This window comes from Ochlerotatus camptorhynchus, unplaced genomic scaffold (genome assembly GCF_037179485.1).
Source record: "Ochlerotatus camptorhynchus isolate MF236.1 unplaced genomic scaffold, CSIRO-AGI_Acam_v1.1 ptg000177l, whole genome shotgun sequence".
Lineage (NCBI taxonomy): Eukaryota > Metazoa > Arthropoda > Insecta > Diptera > Culicidae > Ochlerotatus > Ochlerotatus camptorhynchus.
Genome location: NW_027040667.1, coordinates 3,252,313 through 3,278,904, shown reverse-complemented (window position 1 = coordinate 3,278,904; position 26,592 = coordinate 3,252,313). Strand labels below are relative to the sequence as shown.

At 33.7% G+C, this 26,592-nt stretch overlaps 2 protein-coding genes across 2 annotated transcripts; one reads left to right on the top strand and one right to left on the bottom strand.

The window, feature by feature from the left end:
* Nucleotides 1-1,390: 1,390 nt before the first annotated feature.
* On the bottom strand, nucleotides 1,391-2,323 carry LOC135701843 (histone H3-like). Its single transcript, XM_065222787.1, has one exon. It carries the CDS (start codon nucleotides 2,151-2,153, stop codon nucleotides 1,743-1,745), a length of 411 nt encoding a protein of 136 aa, XP_065078859.1. The 5' UTR covers nucleotides 2,154-2,323; the 3' UTR covers nucleotides 1,391-1,742.
* Nucleotides 2,324-2,380: 57 nt separating this feature from the next.
* Nucleotides 2,381-2,852, top strand: LOC135701846 (histone H4). Its single transcript, XM_065222789.1, has one exon. The coding sequence runs from the start codon at nucleotides 2,396-2,398 to the stop codon at nucleotides 2,705-2,707; it is 312 nt and encodes a 103-aa protein (XP_065078861.1). The 5' UTR covers nucleotides 2,381-2,395; the 3' UTR covers nucleotides 2,708-2,852.
* The last annotated feature ends 23,740 nt before the right edge of the window (nucleotides 2,853-26,592 follow it).

Sequence of the window (26,592 nt, the reverse complement as noted above, 5' to 3'; positions counted from 1 at the left end):
TGATGTTTGTTGTTTGAGATAGAGTGATTTCCCCGTTTTACGTTTGTTGTGGAATAATTATACTTTTTTGTGTAATAAACCTATCACTATTTTTTAAAAATTAACGGCACAACTCATCAAGCTGAAATTTTCTCTGAAGGCAGATGGTAATGACTTCTACTTGTAGAAAAAATTTCAGGCCAATCTGATGTTTGTTGTTTGAGATAGAGTGATTTCCCCGTTTTACGTTTGTTGTGGAATAATTATACTTTTTTGTGTAATAAACCTATCACTATTTTTTAAAAACTAACGGCACAACTCATCAAGCTGAAATTTTCACAGAAGGCAGTTGGTAATGACTTCTACTTGTAGAAAAAAATTCAGGCCAATCTGATGTTTGTTGTTTGAGATAGAGTGATTTCCCCGTTTTACGTTTGTTGTGGAATAATTATACTTTTTTGTGTAATAAACCTATCACTATTTTTGACGTAGGACTACGTCTGTGATTTCTATATGGGGGTACACTTTGTGAAAACCGAAAATGGAACATGTAACGTAAATTCCCAAACAGGGACGCAGCGACAGAGCGCCAATCGAACACACGACACATTTTTGCTTTGACTTCGTTCACATTCTGATTTCGACCAAGTTCCCTTCGCCGATTTCAGCTGTGAACGATTGCAAAAACAGCAAACTGATCGCAGTCACTTTGGTGCTTTGTGCTGCTTCTAACTTGGGCAGTAAAAAATAAAGTAGGGGTTATTTTCCAAGAGTCGAAGTGACTTTTTTCACTAGTGAAGTGAGAAAAGACACGTCGTGGTGACGTTACTCTCCATTTGATTTCCACAGAGAGTCACGTCACCACGACGTGACTTCTCTCACTTCACTAGTGACAAAAGTCACATCGATTCTCGCTATCGCTCATTCTGGAATTTCAATATGCAGGAATATGGGAAAATCGGCTTCTATGCAGCAGCTGTGGCATGCACAGCGCAAACAACCAAAACAAGCTAGAATGAAACATTGAAACGTCCGTCGCTGCTGTCAGAGATGCCAGATTCACAGACATGTCTGTGAATTCACAGACTTTTATTTTTTTCACAGACTTTTTTTTCGTTACAGACTTTTTAGTTTTTTCACAGATATTTACAGACTTTTGAAATGAAGGGAAAAATTTAAAATTTAGTTACCTTTTTATTAATAGCTTTGAACGTATACGCGTAAATGGATGCATTCCCAACTCCAATTAGGTTTAATTCGTTAAAAGCAGGTCTGTTTTTTCCCATACCGTTTTAACCGCTTTACTACCAATCCCCAGAGCCAAAACATTAAAATTTGAAAGAGAAAATTCACTCTCAATATCTCAACATTCCATGTACTTTGATGACACTCTGTAACATTTGGTGGGGGAGGAAGGACTAACATTTGAAGTCCCTCCCATTTAGCATATTCTGCATAAAAAATACATACAAATTCAGCCTGTAAGAAAATACTATTTATCAAAAATTTCTAGGAAAAAAAAACTAAACGTTAATGAATGATTTTTGACTTATTTTCACCATAATATGCATCCAAAGCGTTCCATCCACTTTTCCAAATTTCTAACTTACTATCAATGGAACAGCGCCATCAATGATAAAAAATAGCCATGACTTGGTGAAAACTATTTTTGTAGTTCTTTAAGAAATCTATTCCAACTCTTTTTTTATATGAACTTAGTGGCCCTGAAAAGGGCCGGTTTGGTAAGATTTTCGACGGGGAAATTAAGCGCGTTCACCACGGATACGACGAGCCAGCTGGATGTCCTTTGGCATGATTGTGACACGCTTGGCGTGGATGGCACACAGGTTGGTATCTTCGAACAGACCGACCAGATAAGCCTCGCTAGCTTCCTGTAGAGCCATAACAGCTGAGCTCTGGAAGCGCAGATCGGTCTTGAAGTCCTGGGCAATTTCACGGACCAGACGCTGGAAAGGCAACTTGCGGATCAGCAGTTCGGTCGATTTCTGATAACGACGGATCTCACGCAGGGCGACGGTGCCTGGCCGGAAGCGATGAGGCTTCTTTACTCCTCCGGTGGCTGGAGCGCTTTTGCGAGCGGCCTTCGTTGCCAACTGCTTGCGAGGAGCCTTTCCTCCAGTGGACTTGCGAGCGGTCTGCTTGGTGCGAGCCATTTTCCTTTATCCGATGTTTTCACGTTGAAAGCTAACTGTGGAATAAAAAATAAAAACGACTTCCATTCTGTTTTATAACATGCGTTTGCTGTGATCAACCAATCAGAAACGATGAAAGAACAAGAATACAACAACTAACAAGAAGAATTTAACCCTCGAGTAGGTATAAAAAAGCCGAAATTTGGAATTTTTGTTCACTTTCGTCTCATCCTTCATCAACAATAAACAAACCATCTCCCCCAATGACTGGACGCGGCAAGGGAGGAAAAGGACTCGGCAAAGGAGGAGCAAAGCGTCATCGAAAAGTGCTGCGTGACAACATTCAGGGTATTACTAAACCTGCAATCCGTCGTCTGGCTCGTCGTGGTGGAGTCAAGCGAATTTCTGGGCTTATTTACGAGGAAACTAGAGGTGTGTTGAAGGTATTTTTGGAGAACGTTATCCGTGATGCTGTTACTTACACCGAACACGCTAAGAGGAAGACGGTCACCGCGATGGATGTCGTTTACGCTCTGAAGCGACAGGGACGCACTCTGTACGGTTTCGGAGGATAAATTACCCTAATAAAAAATAACCATAAACGAACGATAACCCAAATAATTGAACTTTTCCACAAATGGTTTGGACGATACCCAGAACACGTCGTTAAGCAAAATAACCATAACAATTTTATTAGGGTAGCATCATCGACTCAGACTAAAAAACCGGCCCTTTTCAGGGCCATCAAATGAATTAAAAAGGTGATTTTGATTAACTTCCTTGTCGGGATTTCAAAGGTGGTAGGGATGTGATCGAATGATGATTTTTTTCAGTTGAAGATTATTAGATTTAACCTAAGTTGGTTGTTACTGGTATGAGATCTACCACTGCTAATCCAGTACCGACAATCATTTGCATTCATTTGTTGTGTTGGGGTAAGTAGTGCGTTTCCAGTGTTCCAGTCGAAATACAAAATAATCAATAAAAACCGCCTCGGTTGTACGCGCCTTGGTCTTGGTTGGTTAATCTGAGGGCAATCATAGAGAATAATCAGAGAACCCAACTAAAATTCCTATTCCTACACAAAACACAAACTCCTGCTGCAGTTAACAAAAATATTTATTATATCATACCACGTTGTCCTACGTCATCATTTCGTACAACCCCATTGGGTTGTCCCTTGTAGTTTTTTTAAATTAACGGCACATCTCATCAAGCTGAAATTTTCACAGAAGGCAGTTGGTAATGACTTCTACTTGTAGAAAAAATTTCAGGCCAATCTGATGTTTGTTGTTTGAGATAGAGTGATTTCCCCGTTTTACGTTTGTTGTGGAATAATTATACTTTTTTGTGTAATAAACCTATCACTATTTTTTTTAAATTAACGGCACATCTCATCAAGCTGAAATTTTCACAGAAGGCAGTTGGTAGTGACCTCTACTTGTAGAAAAAATTTCAGGCCAATCTGATGTTTGTTGTTTGAGATAGAGTGATTTCCCCGTTTTACGTTTGTTGTGGAATAATTATACTTTTTTGTGTAATAAACCGATCACTATTTTTTTTAAATTAACGGCGCAACTCATCAAGCTGAAATTTTCTCTGAAGGCAGATGGTAATGACTTCTACTTGTAGAAAAAATTTCAGGCCAATCTGATGTTTGTTGTTTGAGATAGAGTGATTTCCCCGTTTTACGTTTGTTGTGGAATAATTATACTTTTTTTGTTTAATAAACTTATCACTATTTTTTTTAAATTAACGGCACAACTTATCAAGCTGAAATTTTTATAGAAGGCAGTTGGTAATGACATCTACTTGTAGAAAAAATTTCAGGCCAATCTGACGGTTGGGGTTAGAGATAGAGTGATTTCCCCGGTTTACTTTTGTTGTGGAAAAAATTAATTGAAGATTTTTAACAAAAGAAAAGCAGTCTTCATATAGGACATTAAAACCCATCTCGGATTGTTGGTTGTTCTTAGTAACGTTCAACCTGCTTGCAAACGGGGTGATTGGGTTTAGAATCGAAAAAAAAATCGGCGTAGAAACTACCTTATTAAAAAGGGGAAGCCTGGCTCAAAGTTTCCCCATGAGACACGGCAATGAGTCTTAGCACCTGAAATCTGATGTCTGTGTTAGGGAATCCGAACTTTTTTTTTTTTTTTTTTGCGCTTTGTAGTGACTACTCCATAATGGTTGAGTTTGCAATAATTTCTACTTGTAGAAAAAATTTCAGGCCAATCTGAAGGTTGGGGTTAGAGATAGAGCGATTTGCCTGTTTTACTGTTGTGTAATAAATCTATTACGATTTTTTTTTTATTAACGGCACAACAAATCAAGCTGAAATTTTCTCTGAAGGCAGATGGTAATGACTTCTACTTGTAGAAAAAATTTCAGGCCAATCTGATGTTTGTTGTTTGAGATAGAGTGATTTCCCCGTTTTACGTTTGTTGTGGAATAATTATACTTTTTTGTGTAATAAACCTATCACTTTTTCTTAAAAATTAACGGCACAACTCATCAAGCTGAAATTTTCACAGAAGGCAGTTGGTAATGACTTCTACTTGTAGAAAAAAATTCAGGCCAATCTGATGTTTGTTGTTTGAGATAGAGTGATTTCCCCGTTTTACGTTTGTTGTGGAATAATTATACTTTTTTGTGTAATAAACCTATCACTATTTTTTTTAAATTAACGGCACATCTCATCAAGCTGAAATTTTCACAGAAGGCAGTTGGTAATGACTTCTACTTGTAGAAAAAATTTCAGGCCAATCTGATGTTTGTTGTTTGAGATAGAGTGATTTCCCCGTTTTACGTTTGTTGTGGAATAATTATACTTTTTGGTGTAATAAACCTATCACTATTTTTTTAAAATTAACGGCACATCTCATCAAGCTGAAATTTTCACAGAAGGCAGTTGGTAATGACTTCTACTTGTAGAAAAAATTTCAGGCCAATCTGATGTTTGTTGTTTGAGATAGAGTGATTTCCCCGTTTTACGTTTGTTGTGGAATAATTATACTTTTTGGTGTAATAAACCTATCACTATTTTTTTTAAATTAACGGCACAACTCATCAGGCTGAAATTTTCACAGAAGGCAGTTGGTAGTGACCTCTACTTGTAGAAAAAATTTCAGGACAATCTAATGCTTGTTGTTTGAGATAGAGTGATGTCTCCGTTTAACGTTTATTGTGGAATAATTATACTTTTTAGTGTAATACACCTATCACTATTTTTTTTAAATTAACGGCACAACTCATCAAGCTGAAATTTTCGGCGAAGACAGTTGGTAATGACTTCTACTTGTAGAAAAAATTTCAGGCCAATCTGATGTTTGTTGTTTGAGATAGAGTGATTTCCCCGTTTTACGTTTGTTGTGGAATAATTATACTTTTTGGTGTAATAAACCTATCACTATTTTTTTAAAATTAACGGCACATCTCATCAAGCTGAAATTTTCACAGAAGGCAGTTGGTAATGACTTCTACTTGTAGAAAAAATTTCAGGCCAATCTGATGTTTGTTGTTTGAGATAGAGTGATTTCCCCGTTTTACGTTTGTTGTGGAATAATTATACTTTTTGGTGTAATAAACCTATCACTATTTTTTAAAAATTAACGGCACAACTTATCAAGCTGAAATTTTTATAGAAGGCAGTTGGTAATGACATCTACTTGTAGAAAAAATTTCAGGCCAATCTGACGGTTGGGGTTAGAGATAGAGTGATTTCCCCGGTTTACGTTTGTTGTGGAATAATTATACTTTTTTGTGTAATAAACCTATCACTATTTCTTTAAAATTAACGGCACAACTCATCAAGCTGAAATTTTCACAGAAGGCAGTTGGTAATGACTTCTACTTGTAGAAAAAATTTCAGGCCAATCTGATGTTTGTTGTTTGAGATAGAGTGATTTCCCCGTTTTACGTTTGTTGTGGAATAATTATACTTTTTGGTGTAATAAACCTATCACTATTTTTTTAAAATTAACGGCACATCTCATCAAGCTGAAATTTTCACAGAAGGCAGTTGGTAATGACTTCTACTTGTAGAAAAAATTTCAGGCCAATCTGATGTTTGTTGTTTGAGATAGAGTGATTTCCCCGTTTTACGTTTGTTGTGGAATAATTATACTTTTTTGTGTAATAAACCTATCACTATTTTTTTTTAAATTAACGGCACATCTCATCAAGCTGAAATTTTCACAGAAGGCAGTTGGTAATGACTTCTACTTGTAGAAAAAATTTCAGGCCAATCTGATGTTTGTTGTTTGAGATAGAGTGATTTCCCCGTTTTACGTTTGTTGTGGAATAATTAAACTTTTTTTGTTTAATAAACTTATCACTATTTTTAAAAATTAAAGGCACAACTTATCAAGCTGAAATTTTTATAGAAGGCAGTTGGTAATGACATCTACTTGTAGAAAAAATTTCAGGCCAATCTGATGTTTGTTGTTTGAGATAGAGTGATTTCCCCGTTTTACGTTTGTTGTGGAATAATTATACTTTTTGGTGTAATAAACCTATCACTATTTTTTTTAAATTAACGGCACATCTCATCAAGCTGAAATTTTCACAGAAGGCAGTTGGTAATGACTTCTACTTGTAGAAAAAATTTCAGGCCAATCTGATGTTTGTTGTTTGAGATAGAGTGATTTTCCCGTTTTACGTTTGTTGTGGAATAATTATACTTTTTTGTGTAATAAACCTATCACTATTTCTTTAAAATTAACGGCACAACTCATCAAGCTGAAATTTTTACAGAAGACAGTTGGTAATGACTTCTACTTGTAGAAAAAATTTCAGGCCAATCTGATGTTTGTTGTTTGAGATAGAGTGATTTCCCCGTTTTACGTTTGTTGTGGAATAATTATACTTTTTGGTGTAATAAACCTATCACTATTTTTTAAAAATTAACGGCACAACTCATCAAGCTGAAATTTTCTCTGAAGGCAGTTGGTAATGACTTCTACTTGTAGAAAAAATTTCAGGCCAATCTGATGTTTGTTGTTTGAGATAGAGTGATTTTCCCGTTTTACGTTTGTTGTGGAATAATTATACTTTTTTGTGTAATAAACCTATCACTATTTCTTTAAAATTAACGGCACAACTCATCAAGCTGAAATTTTCTCTGAAGGCAGATGGTAATGACTTCTACTTGTAGAAAAAATTTCAGGCCAATCTGATGTTTGTTGTTTGAGATAGAGTGATTTCCCCGTTTTACGTTTGTTGTGGAATAATTATACTTTTTGGTGTAATAAACCTATCACTATTTTTTTTAAATTAACGGCACAACTCATCAGGCTGAAATTTTCACAGAAGGCAGTTGGTAGTGACCTCTACTTGTAGAAAAAATTTCAGGACAATCTAATGCTTGTTGTTTGAGATAGAGGGATGTCTCCGTTTAACGTTTATTGTGGAATAATTATACTTTTTAGTGTAATACACCTATCACTATTTTTTTTAAATTAACGGCACAACTCATCAAGCTGAAATTTTCGCAGAAGACAGTTGGTAATGACTTCTACTTGTAGAAAAAATTTCAGGCCAATCTGATGTTTGTTGTTTGAGATAGAGTGATTTCCCCGTTTTACGTTTGTTGTGGAATAATTATACTTTTTGGTGTAATAAACCTATCACTATTTTTTTAAAATTAACGGCACATCTCATCAAGCTGAAATTTTCACAGAAGGCAGTTGGTAATGACTTCTACTTGTAGAAAAAATTTCAGGCCAATCTGATGTTTGTTGTTTGAGATAGAGTGATTTCCCCGTTTTACGTTTGTTGTGGAATAATTATACTTTTTTGTGTAATAAACCTATCACTATTTTTTTTAAATTAACGGCACAACTCATCAAGCTGAAATTTTCTCTGAAGGCAGATGGTAATGACTTCTACTTGTAGAAAAAATTTCAGGCCAATCTGATGTTTGTTGTTTGAGATAGAGTGATTTCCCCGTTTTACGTTTGTTGTGGAATAATTATACTTTTTGGTGTAATAAACCTATCACTATTTTTTTTAAATTAACGGCACAACTCATCAGGCTGAAATTTTCACAGAAGGCAGTTGGTAGTGACCTCTACTTGTAGAAAAAATTTCAGGACAATCTAATGCTTGTTGTTTGAGATAGAGTGATGTCTCCGTTTAACGTTTATTGTGGAATAATTATACTTTTTAGTGTAATACACCTATCACTATTTTTTTTAAATTAACGGCACAACTCATCAAGCTGAAATTTTCGCAGAAGACAGTTGGTAATGACTTCTACTTGTAGAAAAAATTTCAGGCCAATCTGATGTTTGTTGTTTGAGATAGAGTGATTTCCCCGTTTTACGTTTGTTGTGGAATAATTATACTTTTTGGTGTAATAAACCTATCACTATTTTTTTAAAATTAACGGCACATCTCATCAAGCTGAAATTTTCACAGAAGGCAGTTGGTAATGACTTCTACTTGTAGAAAAAATTTCAGGCCAATCTGATGTTTGTTGTTTGAGATAGAGTGATTTCCCCGTTTTACGTTTGTTGTGGAATAATTATACTTTTTGGTGTAATAAACCTATCACTATTTTTTAAAAATTAACGGCACAACTTATCAAGCTGAAATTTTTATAGAAGGCAGTTGGTAATGACATCTACTTGTAGAAAAAATTTCAGGCCAATCTGACGGTTGGGGTTAGAGATAGAGTGATTTCCCCGGTTTACGTTTGTTGTGGAATAATTATACTTTTTTGTGTAATAAACCTATCACTATTTCTTTAAAATTAACGGCACAACTCATCAAGCTGAAATTTTCACAGAAGGCAGTTGGTAATGACTTCTACTTGTAGAAAAAATTTCAGGCCAATCTGATGTTTGTTGTTTGAGATAGAGTGATTTCCCCGTTTTACGTTTGTTGTGGAATAATTATACTTTTTGGTGTAATAAACCTATCACTATTTTTTTAAAATTAACGGCACATCTCATCAAGCTGAAATTTTCACAGAAGGCAGTTGGTAATGACTTCTACTTGTAGAAAAAATTTCAGGCCAATCTGATGTTTGTTGTTTGAGATAGAGTGATTTCCCCGTTTTACGTTTGTTGTGGAATAATTATACTTTTTTGTGTAATAAACCTATCACTATTTTTTTTAAATTAACGGCACATCTCATCAAGCTGAAATTTTCACAGAAGGCAGTTGGTAATGACTTCTACTTGTAGAAAAAATTTCAGGCCAATCTGATGTTTGTTGTTTGAGATAGAGTGATTTCCCCGTTTTACGTTTGTTGTGGAATAATTAAACTTTTTTTGTTTAATAAACTTATCACTATTTTTTAAAAATTAACGGCACAACTTATCAAGCTGAAATTTTTATAGAAGGCAGTTGGTAATGACATCTACTTGTAGAAAAAGTTTCAGGCCAATCTGATGTTTGTTGTTTGAGATAGAGTGATTTCCCCGTTTTACGTTTGTTGTGGAATAATTATACTTTTTGGTGTAATAAACCTATCACTATTTTTTTAAAATTAACGGCACATCTCATCAAGCTGAAATTTTCACAGAAGGCAGTTGGTAATGACTTCTACTTGTAGAAAAAATTTCAGGCCAATCTGATGTTTGTTGTTTGAGATAGAGTGATTTTCCCGTTTTACGTTTGTTGTGGAATAATTATACTTTTTTGTGTAATAAACCTATCACTATTTCTTTAAAATTAACGGCACAACTCATCAAGCTGAAATTTTTACAGAAGGCAGTTGGTAATGACTTCTACTTGTAGAAAAAATTTCAGGCCAATCTGATGTTTGTTGTTTGAGATAGAGTGATTTCCCCGTTTTACGTTTGTTGTGGAATAATTATACTTTTTGGTGTAATAAACCTATCACTATTTTTTAAAAATTAACGGCACAACTCATCAAGCTGAAATTTTCTCTGAAGGCAGTTGGTAATGACTTCTACTTGTAGAAAAAATTTCAGGCCAATCTGATGTTTGTTGTTTGAGATAGAGTGATTTTCCCGTTTTACGTTTGTTGTGGAATAATTATACTTTTTTGTGTAATAAACCTATCACTATTTCTTTAAAATTAACGGCACAACTCATCAAGCTGAAATTTTCACAGAAGGCAGTTGGTAATGACTTCTACTTGTAAAAAAAATTTCAGGCCAATCTGATGTTTGTTGTTTGAGATAGAGTGATTTCCCCGTTTTACGTTTGTTGTGGAATAATTATACTTTTTTGTGTAATAAACCTATCACTATTTTTTAAAAATTAACGGCACAACTCATCAAGCTGAAATTTTCTCTGAAGGCAGATGGTAATGACTTCTACTTGTAGAAAAAATTTCAGGCCAATCTGATGTTTGTTGTTTGAGATAGAGTGATTTCCCCGTTTTACGTTTGTTGTGGAATAATTATACTTTTTTGTGTAATAAACCTATCACTATTTTTTAAAAACTAACGGCACAACTCATCAAGCTGAAATTTTCACAGAAGGCAGTTGGTAATGACTTCTACTTGTAGAAAAAAATTCAGGCCAATCTGATGTTTGTTGTTTGAGATAGAGTGATTTCCCCGTTTTACGTTTGTTGTGGAATAATTATACTTTTTTGTGTAATAAACCTATCACTATTTTTTTTAAATTAACGGCACAACTCATCAAGCTGAAATTTTCTCTGAAGGCAGATGGTAATGACTTCTACTTGTAGAAAAAAATTCAGGCCAATCTGATGTTTGTTGTTTGAGATAGAGTGATTTCCCCGTTTTACGTTTGTTGTGGAATAATTATACTTTTTTGTGTAATAAACCTATCACTATTTTTTTTAAATTAACGGCACATCTCATCAAGCTGAAATTTTCACAGAAGGCAGTTGGTAGTGACCTCTACTTGTAGAAAAAATTTCAGGCCAATCTGATGTTTGTTGTTTGAGATAGAGTGATTTCCCCGTTTTACGTTTGTTGTGGAATAATTATACTTTTTTGTGTAATAAACCGATCACTATTTTTTTTAAATTAACGGCACATCTCATCAAGCTGAAATTTTCTCTGAAGGCAGATGGTAATGACTTCTACTTGTAGAAAAAATTTCAGGCCAATCTGATGTTTGTTGTTTGAGATAGAGTGATTTCCCCGTTTTACGTTTGTTGTGGAATAATTATACTTTTTTGTGTAATAAACCTATCACTATTTTTTAAAAACTAACGGCACATCTCATCAAGCTGAAATTTTCACAGAAGGCAGTTGGTAATGACTTCTACTTGTAGAAAAAAATTCAGGCCAATCTGATGTTTGTTGTTTGAGATAGAGTGATTTCCCCGTTTTACGTTTGTTGTGGAATAATTATACTTTTTTGTGTAATAAACCTATCACTATTTTTTTTAAATTAACGGCACATCTCATCAAGCTGAAATTTTCTCTGAAGGCAGATGGTAATGACTTCTACTTGTAGAAAAAATTTCAGGCCAATCTGATGTTTGTTGTTTGAGATAGAGTGATTTCCCCGTTTTACGTTTGTTGTGGAATAATTATACTTTTTTTGTTTAATAAACTTATCACTATTTTTTTTAAATTAACGGCACAACTTATCAAGCTGAAATTTTTATAGAAGGCAGTTGGTAATGGAAATAAAATGACATCTACTTGTAGAAAAAATTTCAGGCCAATCTGACGGTTGGGGTTAGAGATAGAGTGATTTCCCCGGTTTACTTTTGTTGTGGAAAAAATTAATTGAAGATTTTTAACAAAAGAAAAGCAGTCTTCATATAGGACATTAAAACCCATCTCGGATTGTTGGTTGTTCTTAGTAACGTTCAACCTGCTTGCAAACGGGGTGATTGGGTTTAGAATCGAAAAAAAAATCGGCGTAGAAACTACCTTATTAAAAAGGGGAAGCCTGGCTCAAAGTTTCCCCATGAGACACGGCAATGAGTCTTAGCACCTGAAATCTGATGTCTGTGTTAGGGAATCCGAACTTTTTTTTTTTTTTTTGCGCTTTGTAGTGACTACTCCATAATGGTTGAGTTTGCAATAATTTCTACTTGTAGAAAAAATTTCAGGCCAATCTGAAGGTTGGGGTTAGAGATAGAGCGATTTGCCTGTTTTACTGTTGTGTAATAAATCTATTACGATTTTTTTTTTATTAACGGCACAACAAATCAAGCTGAAATTTTCTCTGAAGGCAGATGGTAATGACTTCTACTTGTAGAAAAAATTTCAGGCCAATCTGATGTTTGTTGTTTGAGATAGAGTGATTTCCCCGTTTTACGTTTGTTGTGGAATAATTATACTTTTTTGTGTAATAAACCTATCACTTTTTCTTAAAAATTAACGGCACAACTCATCAAGCTGAAATTTTCACAGAAGGCAGTTGGTAATGACTTCTACTTGTAGAAAAAATTTCAGGCCAATCTGATGTTTGTTGTTTGAGATAGAGTGATTTTCCCGTTTTACGTTTGTTGTGGAATAATTATACTTTTTTGTGTAATAAACCTATCACTATTTCTTTAAAATTAACGGCACAACTCATCAAGCTGAAATTTTCACAGAAGGCAGTTGGTAATGACTTCTACTTGTAGAAAAAATTTCAGGCCAATCTGATGTTTGTTGTTTGAGATAGAGTGATTTCCCCGTTTTACGTTTGTTGTGGAATAATTATAGTTTTTGGTGTAATAAACCTATCACTATTTTTTAAAAATTAACGGCACAACTTATCAAGCTGAAATTTTCACAGAAGGCAGTTGGTAATGACATCTACTTGTAGAAAAAATTTCAGGCCAATCTGACGGTTGGGGTTAGAGATAGAGTGATTTCCCCGGTTTACGTTTGTTGTGGAATAATTATACTTTTTTGTGTAATAAACCTATAACTATTTCTTAAAAATTAACGGCACAACTCATCAAGCTGAAATTTTCACAGAAGGCAGTTGGTAATGACTTCTACTTGTAGAAAAAATTTCAGGCCAATCTGATGTTTGTTGTTTGAGATAGAGTGATTTTCCCGTTTTACGTTTGTTGTGGAATAATTATACTTTTTTGTGTAATAAACCTATCACTATTTCTTTAAAATTAACGGCACAACTCATCAAGCTGAAATTTTCACAGAAGGCAGTTGGTAATGACTTCTACTTGTAGAAAAAATTTCAGGCCAATCTGATGTTTGTTGTTTGAGATAGAGTGATTTCCCCGTTTTACGTTTGTTGTGGAATAATTATACTTTTTGGTGTAATAAACCTATCACTATTTTTTAAAAATTAACGGCACAACTTATCAAGCTGAAATTTTTATAGAAGGCAGTTGGTAATGACATCTACTTGTAGAAAAAATTTCAGGCCAATCTGACGGTTGGGGTTAGAGATAGAGTGATTTCCCCGGTTTACGTTTGTTGTGGAATAATTATACTTTTTTGTGTAATAAACCTATAACTATTTCTTAAAAATTAACGGCACAACTCATCAAGCTGAAATTTTCACAGAAGGCAGTTGGTAATGACTTCTACTTGTAGAAAAAATTTCAGGCCAATCTGATGTTTGTTGTTTGAGATAGAGTGATTTCCCCGTTTTACGTTTGTTGTGGAATAATTATACTTTTTTGTGTAATAAACCTATTACGGTTTTTTAAAAATTAACGGCACAACTCATCAAGATGAAATTTTTACAGAAGGCAGTTGGTACTGACTTCAACTTGTAGAAAAAATTTCAGGTCAATCTGATGTTTGTTGTTAGAGATAGAGTGATTTCCCCGTTTTATGTTTGTTGTAGAATAATTATACTTTTTTGTTTAATAAACCTATTACGGTTTTTTAAAAATTAACGGCGCAACTCATCAAGCTGAAATTTTCAAAAAAAGGCAGTTGGTAATGGCTTCTATTTGCAGAAAAAATTTCATGTCAATCTGACGTTTTTTGTTAGAAATAGAGCGATTTCCCCGGTTTACTTTTGTTGTGGAAAAAAAATTTAATCAAAGATTTTTAACAAAAAGCAGTTTACATATAGGACATTAAAAACATCCGGATTGTTTGGTGTTTTTAGTAACGTTCAACCTGCTTGTAAACGGGGTGATCGAGTTAAGAATCGAAAAAAAAAATCGGCGTGGAAACTACGTAATTCAAAGGGGGAAGCCTGGCTCAAGGCTCCCCCATCCTCCATGAGACACGCCAATTAGTCTTAAAACCTGAAATCTGATGTCTGTGTTAGGGAATCTAAACTTTTTTTTTTTTTATTGCGGTTTGTAGTTCCTTCTTCAGAATGGTTAAGTTTGCCATAACCGCAACTTGTAGAAACAATTTCAGGCCAATCTGACGATTGAGGTTAGAGATAGAGTGATTTGCCTGTTAAACTTTTGTGTAATAAACCTATCACTATTATTTAAAAATTAACGGCACAACTCATCAAGCTGAAATTTTCACAGAAGGCAGTTGGTAATGACTTCTACTTGTAGAAAAAATTTCAGGCCAATCTGATGTTTGTTGTTTGAGATAGAGTGATTTCCCCGTTTTACGTTTGTTGTGGAATAATTAAACTTTTTTTGTTTAATAAACTTATCACTATTTTTTAAAAATTAACGGCACAACTTATCAAGCTGAAATTTTTATAGAAGGCAGTTGGTAATGACATCTACTTGTAGAAAAAATTTCAGGCCAATCTGATGTTTGTTGTTTGAGATAGAGTGATTTCCCCGTTTTACGTTTGTTGTGGAATAATTATACTTTTTTGTGTAATAAACCTATCACTATTTTTTTTAAATTAACGGCACATCTCATCAAGCTGAAATTTTCACAGAAGGCAGTTGGTAATGACTTCTACTTGTAGAAAAAATTTCAGGCCAATCTGATGTTTGTTGTTTGAGATAGAGTGATTTCCCCGTTTTACGTTTGTTGTGGAATAATTATACTTTTTTTTGTAATAAACCGATCACTATTTTTTTTAAATTAACGGCGCAACTCATCAAGCTGAAATTTTCTCTGAAGGCAGATGGTAATGACTTCTACTTGTAGAAAAAATTTCAGGCCAATCTGATGTTTGTTGTTTGAGATAGAGTGATTTCCCCGTTTTACGTTTGTTGTGGAATAATTATACTTTTTTTGTTTAATAAACTTATCACTATTTTTTTTAAATTAACGGCACAACTTATCAAGCTGAAATTTTTATAGAAGGCAGTTGGTAATGACATCTACTTGTAGAAAAAATTTCAGGCCAATCTGACGGTTGGGGTTAGAGATAGAGTGATTTCCCCGGTTTACTTTTGTTGTGGAAAAAATTAATTGAAGATTTTTAACAAAAGAAAAGCAGTCTTCATATAGGACATTAAAACCCATCTCGGATTGTTGGTTGTTCTTAGTAACGTTCAACCTGCTTGCAAACGGGGTGATTGGGTTTAGAATCGAAAAAAAAATCGGCGTAGAAACTACCTTATTAAAAAGGGGAAGCCTGGCTCAAAGTTTCCCCATGGGACACGGCAATGAGTCTTAGCACCTGAAATCTGATGTCTGTGTTAGGGAATCCGAACTTTTTTTTTTTTTTTTTTTTTTTTTTTTTTGCGCTTTGTAGTGACTACTCCATAATGGTTGAGTTTGCAATAATTTCTACTTGTAGAAAAAAATTCAGGCCAATCTGAAGGTTGGGGTTAGAGATAGAGCGATTTGCCTGTTTTACTGTTGTGTAATAAATCTATTACGATTTTTTTTTTATTAACGGCACAACAAATCAAGCTGAAATTTTCACAGAAGGCAGTTGGTAGTGACCTCTACTTGTAGAAAAAATTTCAGGCCAATCTGATGTTTGTTGTTTGAGATAGAGTGATTTCCCCGTTTTACGTTTGTTGTGGAATAATTATACTTTTTTGTGTAATAAACCGATCACTATTTTTTTAAAATTAACGGCACAACTCATCAAGCTGAAATTTTCTCTGAAGGCAGATGGTAATGACTTCTACTTGTAGAAAAAATTTCAGGCCAATCTGATGTTTGTTGTTTGAGATAGAGTGATTTCCCCGTTTTACGTTTGTTGTGGAATAATTATACTTTTTTGTGTAATAAACCTATCACTTTTTCTTAAAAATTACCGGCACAACTCATCAAGCTGAAATTTTCACAGAAGGCAGTTGGTAATGACTTCTACTTGTAGAAAAAATTTCAGGCCAATCTGATGTTTGTTGTTTGAGATAGAGTGATTTTCCCGTTTTACGTTTGTTGTGGAATAATTATACTTTTTTGTGTAATAAACCTATCACTATTTCTTTAAAATTAACGGCACAACTCATCAAGCTGAAATTTTCACAGAAGGCAGTTGGTAATGACTTCTACTTGTAGAAAAAATTTCAGGCCAATCTGATGTTTGTTGTTTGAGATAGAGTGATTTCCCCGTTTTACGTTTGTTGTGGAATAATTATACTTTTTGGTGTAATAAACCTATCACTATTTTTTAAAAATTAACGGCACAACTTATCAAGCTGAAATTTTTATAGAAGGCAGTTGGTAATGACATCTACTTGTAGAAAAAATTTCAGGCCAACCTGACGGTTGGGGTTAGAGATAGAGTGATTTCCCCGGTTTACGTTTGTTGTGGAATAATTATACTTTTTTGTGTAATAAACCTATAACTATTTCTTAAAAATTAACGGCACAACTCATCAAGCTGAAATTTTCACAGAAGGCAGTTGGTAATGACTTCTACTTGTAGAAAAAATTTCAGGCCAATCTGATGTTTGTTGTTTGAGATAGAGTGATTTCCCCGTTTTACGTTTGTTGTGGAATAATTATACTTTTTTGTGTAATAAACCTATCACTATTTTTTAAAAATTAACGGCACAACTCATCAAGCTGAAATTTTCTCTGAAGGCAGATGGTAATGACTTCTACTTGTAGAAAAAATTTCAGGCCAATCTGATGTTTGTTGTTTGAGATAGAGTGATTTCCCCGTTTTACGTTTGTTGTGGAATAATTATACTTTTTTTGTTTAATAAACTTATCACTATTTTTTTTAAATTAACGGCACAACTTATCAAGCTGAAATTTTTATAGAAGGCAGTTGGTAATGGCATCTACTTGTAGAAAAAATTTCAGGCCAATCTGACGGTTGGGGTTAGAGATAGAGTGATTTCCCCGGTTTACTTTTGTTGTGGAAAAAATTAATTGAAGATTTTTAACAAAAGAAAAGCAGTCTTCATATAGGACATTAAAACCCATCTCGGATTGTTGGTTGTTCTTAGTAACGTTCAACCTGCTTGCAAACGGAGTGATTGGGTTTAGAATCGAAAAAAAAATCGGCGTAGAAACTACCTTATTAAAAAGGGGAAGCCTGGCTCAAAGTTTCCCCATGGGACACGGCAATGAGTCTTAGCACCTGAAATCTGATGTCTGTGTTAGGGAATCCGAACTTTTTTTTTTTTTTTTTTTTTTGCGCTTTGTAGTGACTACTCCATAATGGTTGAGTTTGCAATAATTTCTACTTGTAGAAAAAATTTCAGGCCAATCTGAAGGTTGGGGTTAGAGATAGAGCGATTTGCCTGTTTTACTGTTGTGTAATAAATCTATTACGATTTTTTTTTTATTAACGGCACAACAAATCAAGCTGAAATTTTCTCTGAAGGCAGATGGTAATGACTTCTACTTGTAGAAAAAATTTCAGGCCAATCTGATGTTTGTTGTTTGAGATAGAGTGATTTCCCCGTTTTACGTTTGTTGTGGAATAATTATACTTTTTTGTGTAATAAACCTATCACTTTTTCTTAAAAATTAACGGCACAACTCATCAAGCTGAAATTTTCACAGAAGGCAGTTGGTAATGACTTCTACTTGTAGAAAAAATTTCAGGCCAATCTGATGTTTGTTGTTTGAGATAGAGTGATTTTCCCGTTTTACGTTTGTTGTGGAATAATTATACTTTTTTGTGTAATAAACCTATCACTATTTCTTTAAAATTAACGGCACAACTCATCAAGCTGAAATTTTCACAGAAGGCAGTTGGTAATGACTTCTACTTGTAGAAAAAATTTCAGGCCAATCTGATGTTTGTTGTTTGAGATAGAGTGATTTCCCCGTTTTACGTTTGTTGTGGAATAATTATACTTTTTGGTATAATAAACCTATCACTATTTTTTAAAAATTAACGGCACAACTCATCAAGCTGAAATTTTTATAGAAGGCAGTTGGTAATGACATCTACTTGTAGAAAAAATTTCAGGCCAATCTGACGGTTGGGGTTAGAGATAGAGTGATTTCCCCGGTTTACGTTTGTTGTGGAATAATTATACTTTTTTGTGTAATAAACCTATAACTATTTCTTAAAAATTAACGGCACAACTCATCAAGCTGAAATTTTCACAGAAGGCAGTTGGTAATGACTTCTACTTGTAGAAAAAATTTCAGGCCAATCTGATGTTTGTTGTTTGAGATAGAGTGATTTCCCCGTTTTACGTTTGTTGTGGAATAATTATACTTTTTTGTTTAATAAACCTATTACGGTTTTTTAAAAATTAACGGCACAACTCATCAAGATGAAATTTTTACAGAAGGCAGTTGGTACTGACTTCAACTTGTAGAAAAAATTTCAGGTCAATCTGATGTTTGTTGTTAGAGATAGAGTGATTTCCCCGTTTTATGTTTGTTGTAGAATAATTATACTTTTTTGTTTAATAAACCTATTACGGTTTTTTAAAAATTAACGGCGCAACTCATCAAGCTGAAATTTTCAAAAAAAGGCAGTTGGTAATGGCTTCTATTTGCAGAAAAAATTTCATGTCAATCTGACGTTTTTTGTTAGAAATAGAGCGATTTCCCCGGTTTACTTTTGTTGTGGAAAAAAAATTTAATCAAAGATTTTTAACAAAAAGCAGTTTACATATAGGACATTAAAAACATCCGGATTGTTTGGTGTTTTTAGTAACGTTCAACCTGCTTGTAAACGGGGTGATCGAGTTAAGAATCGAAAAAAAAAATCGGCGTGGAAACTACGTAATTCAAAGGGGGAAGCCTGGCTCAAGGCTCCCCCATCCTCCATGAGACACGCCAATTAGTCTTAAAACCTGAAATCTGATGTCTGTGTTAGGGAATCTAAACTTTTTTTTTTTTTATTGCGGTTTGTAGTTCCTTCTTCAGAATGGTTAAGTTTGCCATAACCGCAACTTGTAGAAACAATTTCAGGCCAATCTGACGATTGAGGTTAGAGATAGAGTGATTTGCCTGTTAAACTTTTGTGTAATAAACCTATCACTATTTTTTAAAAATTAACGGCACAACTCATCAAGCTGAAATTTTCACAGAAGGCAGTTGGTAATGACTTCTACTTGTAGAAAAAATTTCAGGCCAATCTGATGTTTGTTGTTTGAGATAGAGTGATTTCCCCGTTTTACGTTTGTTGTGGAATAATTAAACTTTTTTTGTTTAATAAACTTATCACTATTTTTTAAAAATTAACGGCACAACTTATCAAGCTGAAATTTTTATAGAAGGCAGTTGGTAATGACATCTACTTGTAGAAAAAATTTCAGGCCAATCTGATGTTTGTTGTTTGAGATAGAGTGATTTCCCCGTTTTACGTTTGTTGTGGAATAATTATACTTTTTTGTGTAATAAACCTATCACTATTTTTTTTAAATTAACGGCACATCTCATCAAGCTGAAATTTTCTCTGAAGGCAGATGGTAATGACTTCTACTTGTAGAAAAAATTTCAGGCCAATCTGATGTTTGTTGTTTGAGATAGAGTGATTTCCCCGTTTTACGTTTGTTGTGGAATAATTATACTTTTTTTGTTTAATAAACTTATCACTATTTTTTTTAAATTAACGGCACAACTTATCAAGCTGAAATTTTTATAGAAGGCAGTTGGTAATGACATCTACTTGTAGAAAAAATTTCAGGCCAATCTGACGGTTGGGGTTAGAGATAGAGTGATTTCCCCGGTTTACTTTTGTTGTGGAAAAAATTAATTGAAGATTTTTAACAAAAGAAAAGCAGTCTTCATATAGGACATTAAAACCCATCTCGGATTGTTGGTTGTTCTTAGTAACGTTCAACCTGCTTGCAAACGGGGTGATTGGGTTTAGAATCGAAAAAAAAATCGGCGTAGAAACTACCTTATTAAAAAGGGGAAGCCTGGCTCAAAGTTTCCCCATGGGACACGGCAATGAGTCTTAGCACCTGAAATCTGATGTCTGTGTTAGGGAATCCGAACTTTTTTTTTTTTTTTTTTTTTTTTTTTTTTTTTTTTTTTTTTTTTTTTTGCGCTTTGTAGTGACTACTCCATAATGGTTGAGTTTGCAATAATTTCTACTTGTAGAAAAAAATTCAGGCCAATCTGAAGGTTGGGGTTAGAGATAGAGCGATTTGCCTGTTTTACTGTTGTGTAATAAATCTATTACGATTTTTTTTTTTATTAACGGCACAACAAATCAAGCTGAAATTTTCACAGAAGGCAGTTGGTAGTGACCTCTACTTGTAGAAAAATTTTCAGGCCAATCTGATGTTTGTTGTTTGAGATAGAGTGATTTCCCCGTTTTACGTTTGTTGTGGAATAATTATACTTTTTTGTGTAATAAACCGATCACTATTTTTTTTAAAATTAACGGCACAACTCATCAAGCTGAAATTTTCTCTGAAGGCAGATGGTAATGACTTCTACTTGTAGAAAAAATTTCAGGCCAATCTGATGTTTGTTGTTTGAGATAGAGTGATTTCCCCGTTTTACGTTTGTTGTGGAATAATTATACTTTTTTGTGTAATAAACCTATCACTTTTTCTTAAAAATTAACGGCACAACTCATCAAGCTGAAATTTTCACAGAAGGCAGTTGGTAATGACTTCTACTTGTAGAAAAAATTTCAGGCCAATCTGATGTTTGTTGTTTGAGATAGAGTGATTTTCCCGTTTTACGTTTGTTGTGGAATAATTATACTTTTTTGTGTAATAAACCTATCACTATTTCTTTAAAATTAACGGCACAACTCATCAAGCTGAAATTTTCACAGAAGGCAGTTGGTAATGACTTCTACTTGTAGAAAAAATTTCAGGCCAATCTGATGTTTGTTGTTTGAGATAGAGTGATTTCCCCGTTTTACGTTTGTTGTGGAATAATTATAGTTTTTGGTGTAATAAACCTATCACTATTTTTTAAAAATTAACGGCACAACTTATCAAGCTGAAATTTTTATAGAAGGCAGTTGGTAATGACATCTACTTGTAGAAAAAATTTCAGGCCAATCTGACGGTTGGGGTTAGAGATAGAGTGATTTCCCCGGTTTACGTTTGTTGTGGAATAATTATACTTTTTTGTGTAATAAACCTATAACTATTTCTTAAAAATTAACGGCACAACTCATCAAGCTGAAATTTTCACAGAAGGCAGTTGGTAATGACTTCTACTTGTAGAAAAAATTTCAGGCCAATCTGATGTTTGTTGTTTGAGATAGAGTGATTTCCCCGTTTTACGTTTGTTGTGGAATAATTATACTTTTTTGTGTAATAAACCTATCACTATTTTTTAAAAATTAACGGCACAACTCATCAAGCTGAAATTTTCTCTGAAGGCAGATGGTAATGACTTCTACTTGTAGAAAAAATTTCAGGCCAATCTGATGTTTGTTGTTTGAGATAGAGTGATTTCCCCGTTTTACGTTTGTTGTGGAATAATTATACTTTTTTGTGTAATAAACCTATCACTATTTTTTAAAAACTAACGGCACAACTCATCAAGCTGAAATTTTCACAGCAGGCAGTTGGTAATGACTTCTACTTGTAGAAAAAATTTCAGGCCAATCTGATGTTTGTTGTTTGAGATAGAGTGATTTCCCCGTTTTACGTTTGTTGTGGAATAATTATACTTTTTTGTGTAATAAACCTATCACTATTTTTTTAAAATTAACGGCACATCTCATCAAGCTGAAATTTTCACAGAAGGCAGTTGGTAATGACTTCTACTTGTAGAAAAAATTTCAGGCCAATCTGATGTTTGTTGTTTGAGATAGAGTGATTTCCCCGTTTTACGTTTGTTGTGGAATAATTAAACTTTTTTTGTTTAATAAACTTATCACTATTTTTTAAAAATTAACGGCACAACTTATCAAGCTGAAATTTTTATAGAAGGCAGTTGGTAATGACATCTACTTGTAGAAAAAATTTCAGGCCAATCTGATGTTTGTTGTTTGAGATAGAGTGATTTCCCCGTTTTACGTTTGTTGTGGAATAATTATACTTTTTTGTGTAATAAACCTATCACTATTTTTTTTTAAATTAACGGCACATCTCATCAAGCTGAAATTTTCACAGAAGGCAGTTGGTAATGACTTCTACTTGTAGAAAAAATTTCAGGCCAATCTGATGTTTGTTGTTTGAGATAGAGTGATTTCCCCGTTTTACGTTTGTTGTGGAATAATTATACTTTTTTTTGTAATAAACCGATCACTATTTTTTTTTAAATTAACGGCGCAACTCATCAAGCTGAAATTTTCTCTGAAGGCAGATGGTAATGACTTCTACTTGTAGAAAAAATTTCAGGCCAATCTGATGTTTGTTGTTTGAGATAGAGTGATTTCCCCGTTTTACGTTTGTTGTGGAATAATTATACTTTTTTTGTTTAATAAACTTATCACTATTTTTTTTAAATTAACGGCACAACTTATCAAGCTGAAATTTTCACAGAAGGCAGTTGGTAATGACATCTACTTGTAGAAAAAATTTCAGGCCAATCTGACGGTTGGGGTTAGAGATAGAGTGATTTCCCCGGTTTACGTTTGTTGTGGAATAATTATACTTTTTTGTGTAATAAACCTATAACTATTTCTTAAAAATTAACGGCACAACTCATCAAGCTGAAATTTTCACAGAAGGCAGTTGGTAATGACTTCTACTTGTAGAAAAAATTTCAGGCCAATCTGATGTTTGTTGTTTGAGATAGAGTGATTTTCCCGTTTTACGTTTGTTGTGGAATAATTATACTTTTTTGTGTAATAAACCTATCACTATTTCTTTAAAATTAACGGCACAACTCATCAAGCTGAAATTTTCACAGAAGGCAGTTGGTAATGACTTCTACTTGTAGAAAAAATTTCAGGCCAATCTGATGTTTGTTGTTTGAGATAGAGTGATTTCCCCGTTTTACGTTTGTTGTGGAATAATTATACTTTTTGGTGTAATAAACCTATCACTATTTTTTAAAAATTAACGGCACAACTTATCAAGCTGAAATTTTTATAGAAGGCAGTTGGTAATGACATCTACTTGTAGAAAAAATTTCAGGCCAATCTGACGGTTGGGGTTAGAGATAGAGTGATTTCCCCGGTTTACGTTTGTTGTGGAATAATTATACTTTTTTGTGTAATAAACCTATAACTATTTCTTAAAAATTAACGGCACAACTCATCAAGCTGAAATTTTCACAGAAGGCAGTTGGTAATGACTTCTACTTGTAGAAAAAATTTCAGGCCAATCTGATGTTTGTTGTTTGAGATAGAGTGATTTCCCCGTTTTACGTTTGTTGTGGAATAATTATACTTTTTTGTGTAATAAACCTATTACGGTTTTTTAAAAATTAACGGCACAACTCATCAAGATGAAATTTTTACAGAAGGCAGTTGGTACTGACTTCAACTTGTAGAAAAAATTTCAGGTCAATCTGATGTTTGTTGTTAGAGATAGAGTGATTTCCCCGTTTTATGTTTGTTGTAGAATAATTATACTTTTTTGTTTAATAAACCTATTACGGTTTTTTAAAAATTAACGGCGCAACTCATCAAGCTGAAATTTTCAAAAAAAGGCAGTTGGTAATGGCTTCTATTTGCAGAAAAAATTTCATGTCAATCTGACGTTTTTTGTTAGAAATAGAGCGATTTCCCCGGTTTACTTTTGTTGTGGAAAAAAAATTTAATCAAAGATTTTTAACAAAAAGCAGTTTACATATAGGACATTAAAAACATCCGGATTGTTTGGTGTTTTTAGTAACGTTCAACCTGCTTGTAAACGGGGTGATCGAGTTAAGAATCGAAAAAAAAAATCGGCGTGGAAACTACGTAATTCAAAGGGGGAAGCCTGGCTCAAGGCTCCCCCATCCTCCATGAGACACGCCAATTAGTCTTAAAACCTGAAATCTGATGTCTGTGTTAGGGAATCTAAACTTTTTTTTTTTTTATTGCGGTTTGTAGTTCCTTCTTCAGAATGGTTAAGTTTGCCATAACCGCAACTTGTAGAAACAATTTCAGGCCAATCTGACGATTGAGGTTAGAGATAGAGTGATTTGCCTGTTAAACTTTTGTGTAATAAACCTATCACTATTATTTAAAAATTAACGGCACAACTCATCAAGCTGAAATTTTCACAGAAGGCAGTTGGTAATGACTTCTACTTGTAGAAAAAATTTCAGGCCAATCTGATGTTTGTTGTTTGAGATAGAGTGATTTCCCCGTTTTACGTTTGTTGTGGAATAATTAAACTTTTTTTGTTTAATAAACTTATCACTATTTTTTAAAAATTAACGGCACAACTTATCAAGCTGAAATTTTTATAGAAGGCAGTTGGTAATGACATCTACTTGTAGAAAAAATTTCAGGCCAATCTGATGTTTGTTGTTTGAGATAGAGTGATTTCCCCGTTTTACGTTTGTTGTGGAATAATTATACTTTTTTGTGTAATAAACCTATCACTATTTTTTTTAAATTAACGGCACATCTCATCAAGCTGAAATTTTCACAGAAGGCAGTTGGTAATGACTTCTACTTGTAGAAAAAATTTCAGGCCAATCTGATGTTTGTTGTTTGAGATAGAGTGATTTCCCCGTTTTACGTTTGTTGTGGAATAATTATACTTTTTTTTGTAATAAACCGATCACTATTTTTTTTAAATTAACGGCGCAACTCATCAAGCTGAAATTTTCTCTGAAGGCAGATGGTAATGACTTCTACTTGTAGAAAAAATTTCAGGCCAATCTGATGTTTGTTGTTTGAGATAGAGTGATTTCCCCGTTTTACGTTTGTTGTGGAATAATTATACTTTTTTTGTTTAATAAACTTATCACTATTTTTTTTAAATTAACGGCACAACTTATCAAGCTGAAATTTTTATAGAAGGCAGTTGGTAATGACATCTACTTGTAGAAAAAATTTCAGGCCAATCTGACGGTTGGGGTTAGAGATAGAGTGATTTCCCCGGTTTACTTTTGTTGTGGAAAAAATTAATTGAAGATTTTTAACAAAAGAAAAGCAGTCTTCATATAGGACATTAAAACCCATCTCGGATTGTTGGTTGTTCTTAGTAACGTTCAACCTGCTTGCAAACGGGGTGATTGGGTTTAGAATCGAAAAAAAAATCGGCGTAGAAACTACCTTATTAAAAAGGGGAAGCCTGGCTCAAAGTTTCCCCATGGGACACGGCAATGAGTCTTAGCACCTGAAATCTGATGTCTGTGTTAGGGAATCCGAACTTTTTTTTTTTTTTTTTTTTTTTTTTTTTTGCGCTTTGTAGTGACTACTCCATAATGGTTGAGTTTGCAATAATTTCTACTTGTAGAAAAAAATTCAGGCCAATCTGAAGGTTGGGGTTAGAGATAGAGCGATTTGCCTGTTTTACTGTTGTGTAATAAATCTATTACGATTTTTTTTTTATTAACGGCACAACAAATCAAGCTGAAATTTTCACAGAAGGCAGTTGGTAGTGACCTCTACTTGTAGAAAAAATTTCAGGCCAATCTGATGTTTGTTGTTTGAGATAGAGTGATTTCCCCGTTTTACGTTTGTTGTGGAATAATTATACTTTTTTGTGTAATAAACCGATCACTATTTTTTTAAAATTAACGGCACAACTCATCAAGCTGAAATTTTCTCTGAAGGCAGATGGTAATGACTTCTACTTGTAGAAAAAATTTCAGGCCAATCTGATGTTTGTTGTTTGAGATAGAGTGATTTCCCCGTTTTACGTTTGTTGTGGAATAATTATACTTTTTTGTGTAATAAACCTATCACTTTTTCTTAAAAATTACCGGCACAACTCATCAAGCTGAAATTTTCACAGAAGGCAGTTGGTAATGACTTCTACTTGTAGAAAAAATTTCAGGCCAATCTGATGTTTGTTGTTTGAGATAGAGTGATTTTCCCGTTTTACGTTTGTTGTGGAATAATTATACTTTTTTGTGTAATAAACCTATCACTATTTCTTTAAAATTAACGGCACAACTCATCAAGCTGAAATTTTCACAGAAGGCAGTTGGTAATGACTTCTACTTGTAGAAAAAATTTCAGGCCAATCTGATGTTTGTTGTTTGAGATAGAGTGATTTCCCCGTTTTACGTTTGTTGTGGAATAATTATACTTTTTGGTGTAATAAACCTATCACTATTTTTTAAAAATTAACGGCACAACTTATCAAGCTGAAATTTTTATAGAAGGCAGTTGGTAATGACATCTACTTGTAGAAAAAATTTCAGGCCAACCTGACGGTTGGGGTTAGAGATAGAGTGATTTCCCCGGTTTACGTTTGTTGTGGAATAATTATACTTTTTTGTGTAATAAACCTATAACT

Coding starts and splice junctions, on each gene's coding strand:
- LOC135701843 (XM_065222787.1), bottom strand. CDS start 2,153: ATGGCTCGCACCAAGCAGACCGCTCGCAAGTCCACTGGAGGAAAGGCT.
- LOC135701846 (XM_065222789.1), top strand. CDS start 2,396: ATGACTGGACGCGGCAAGGGAGGAAAAGGACTCGGCAAAGGAGGAGCA.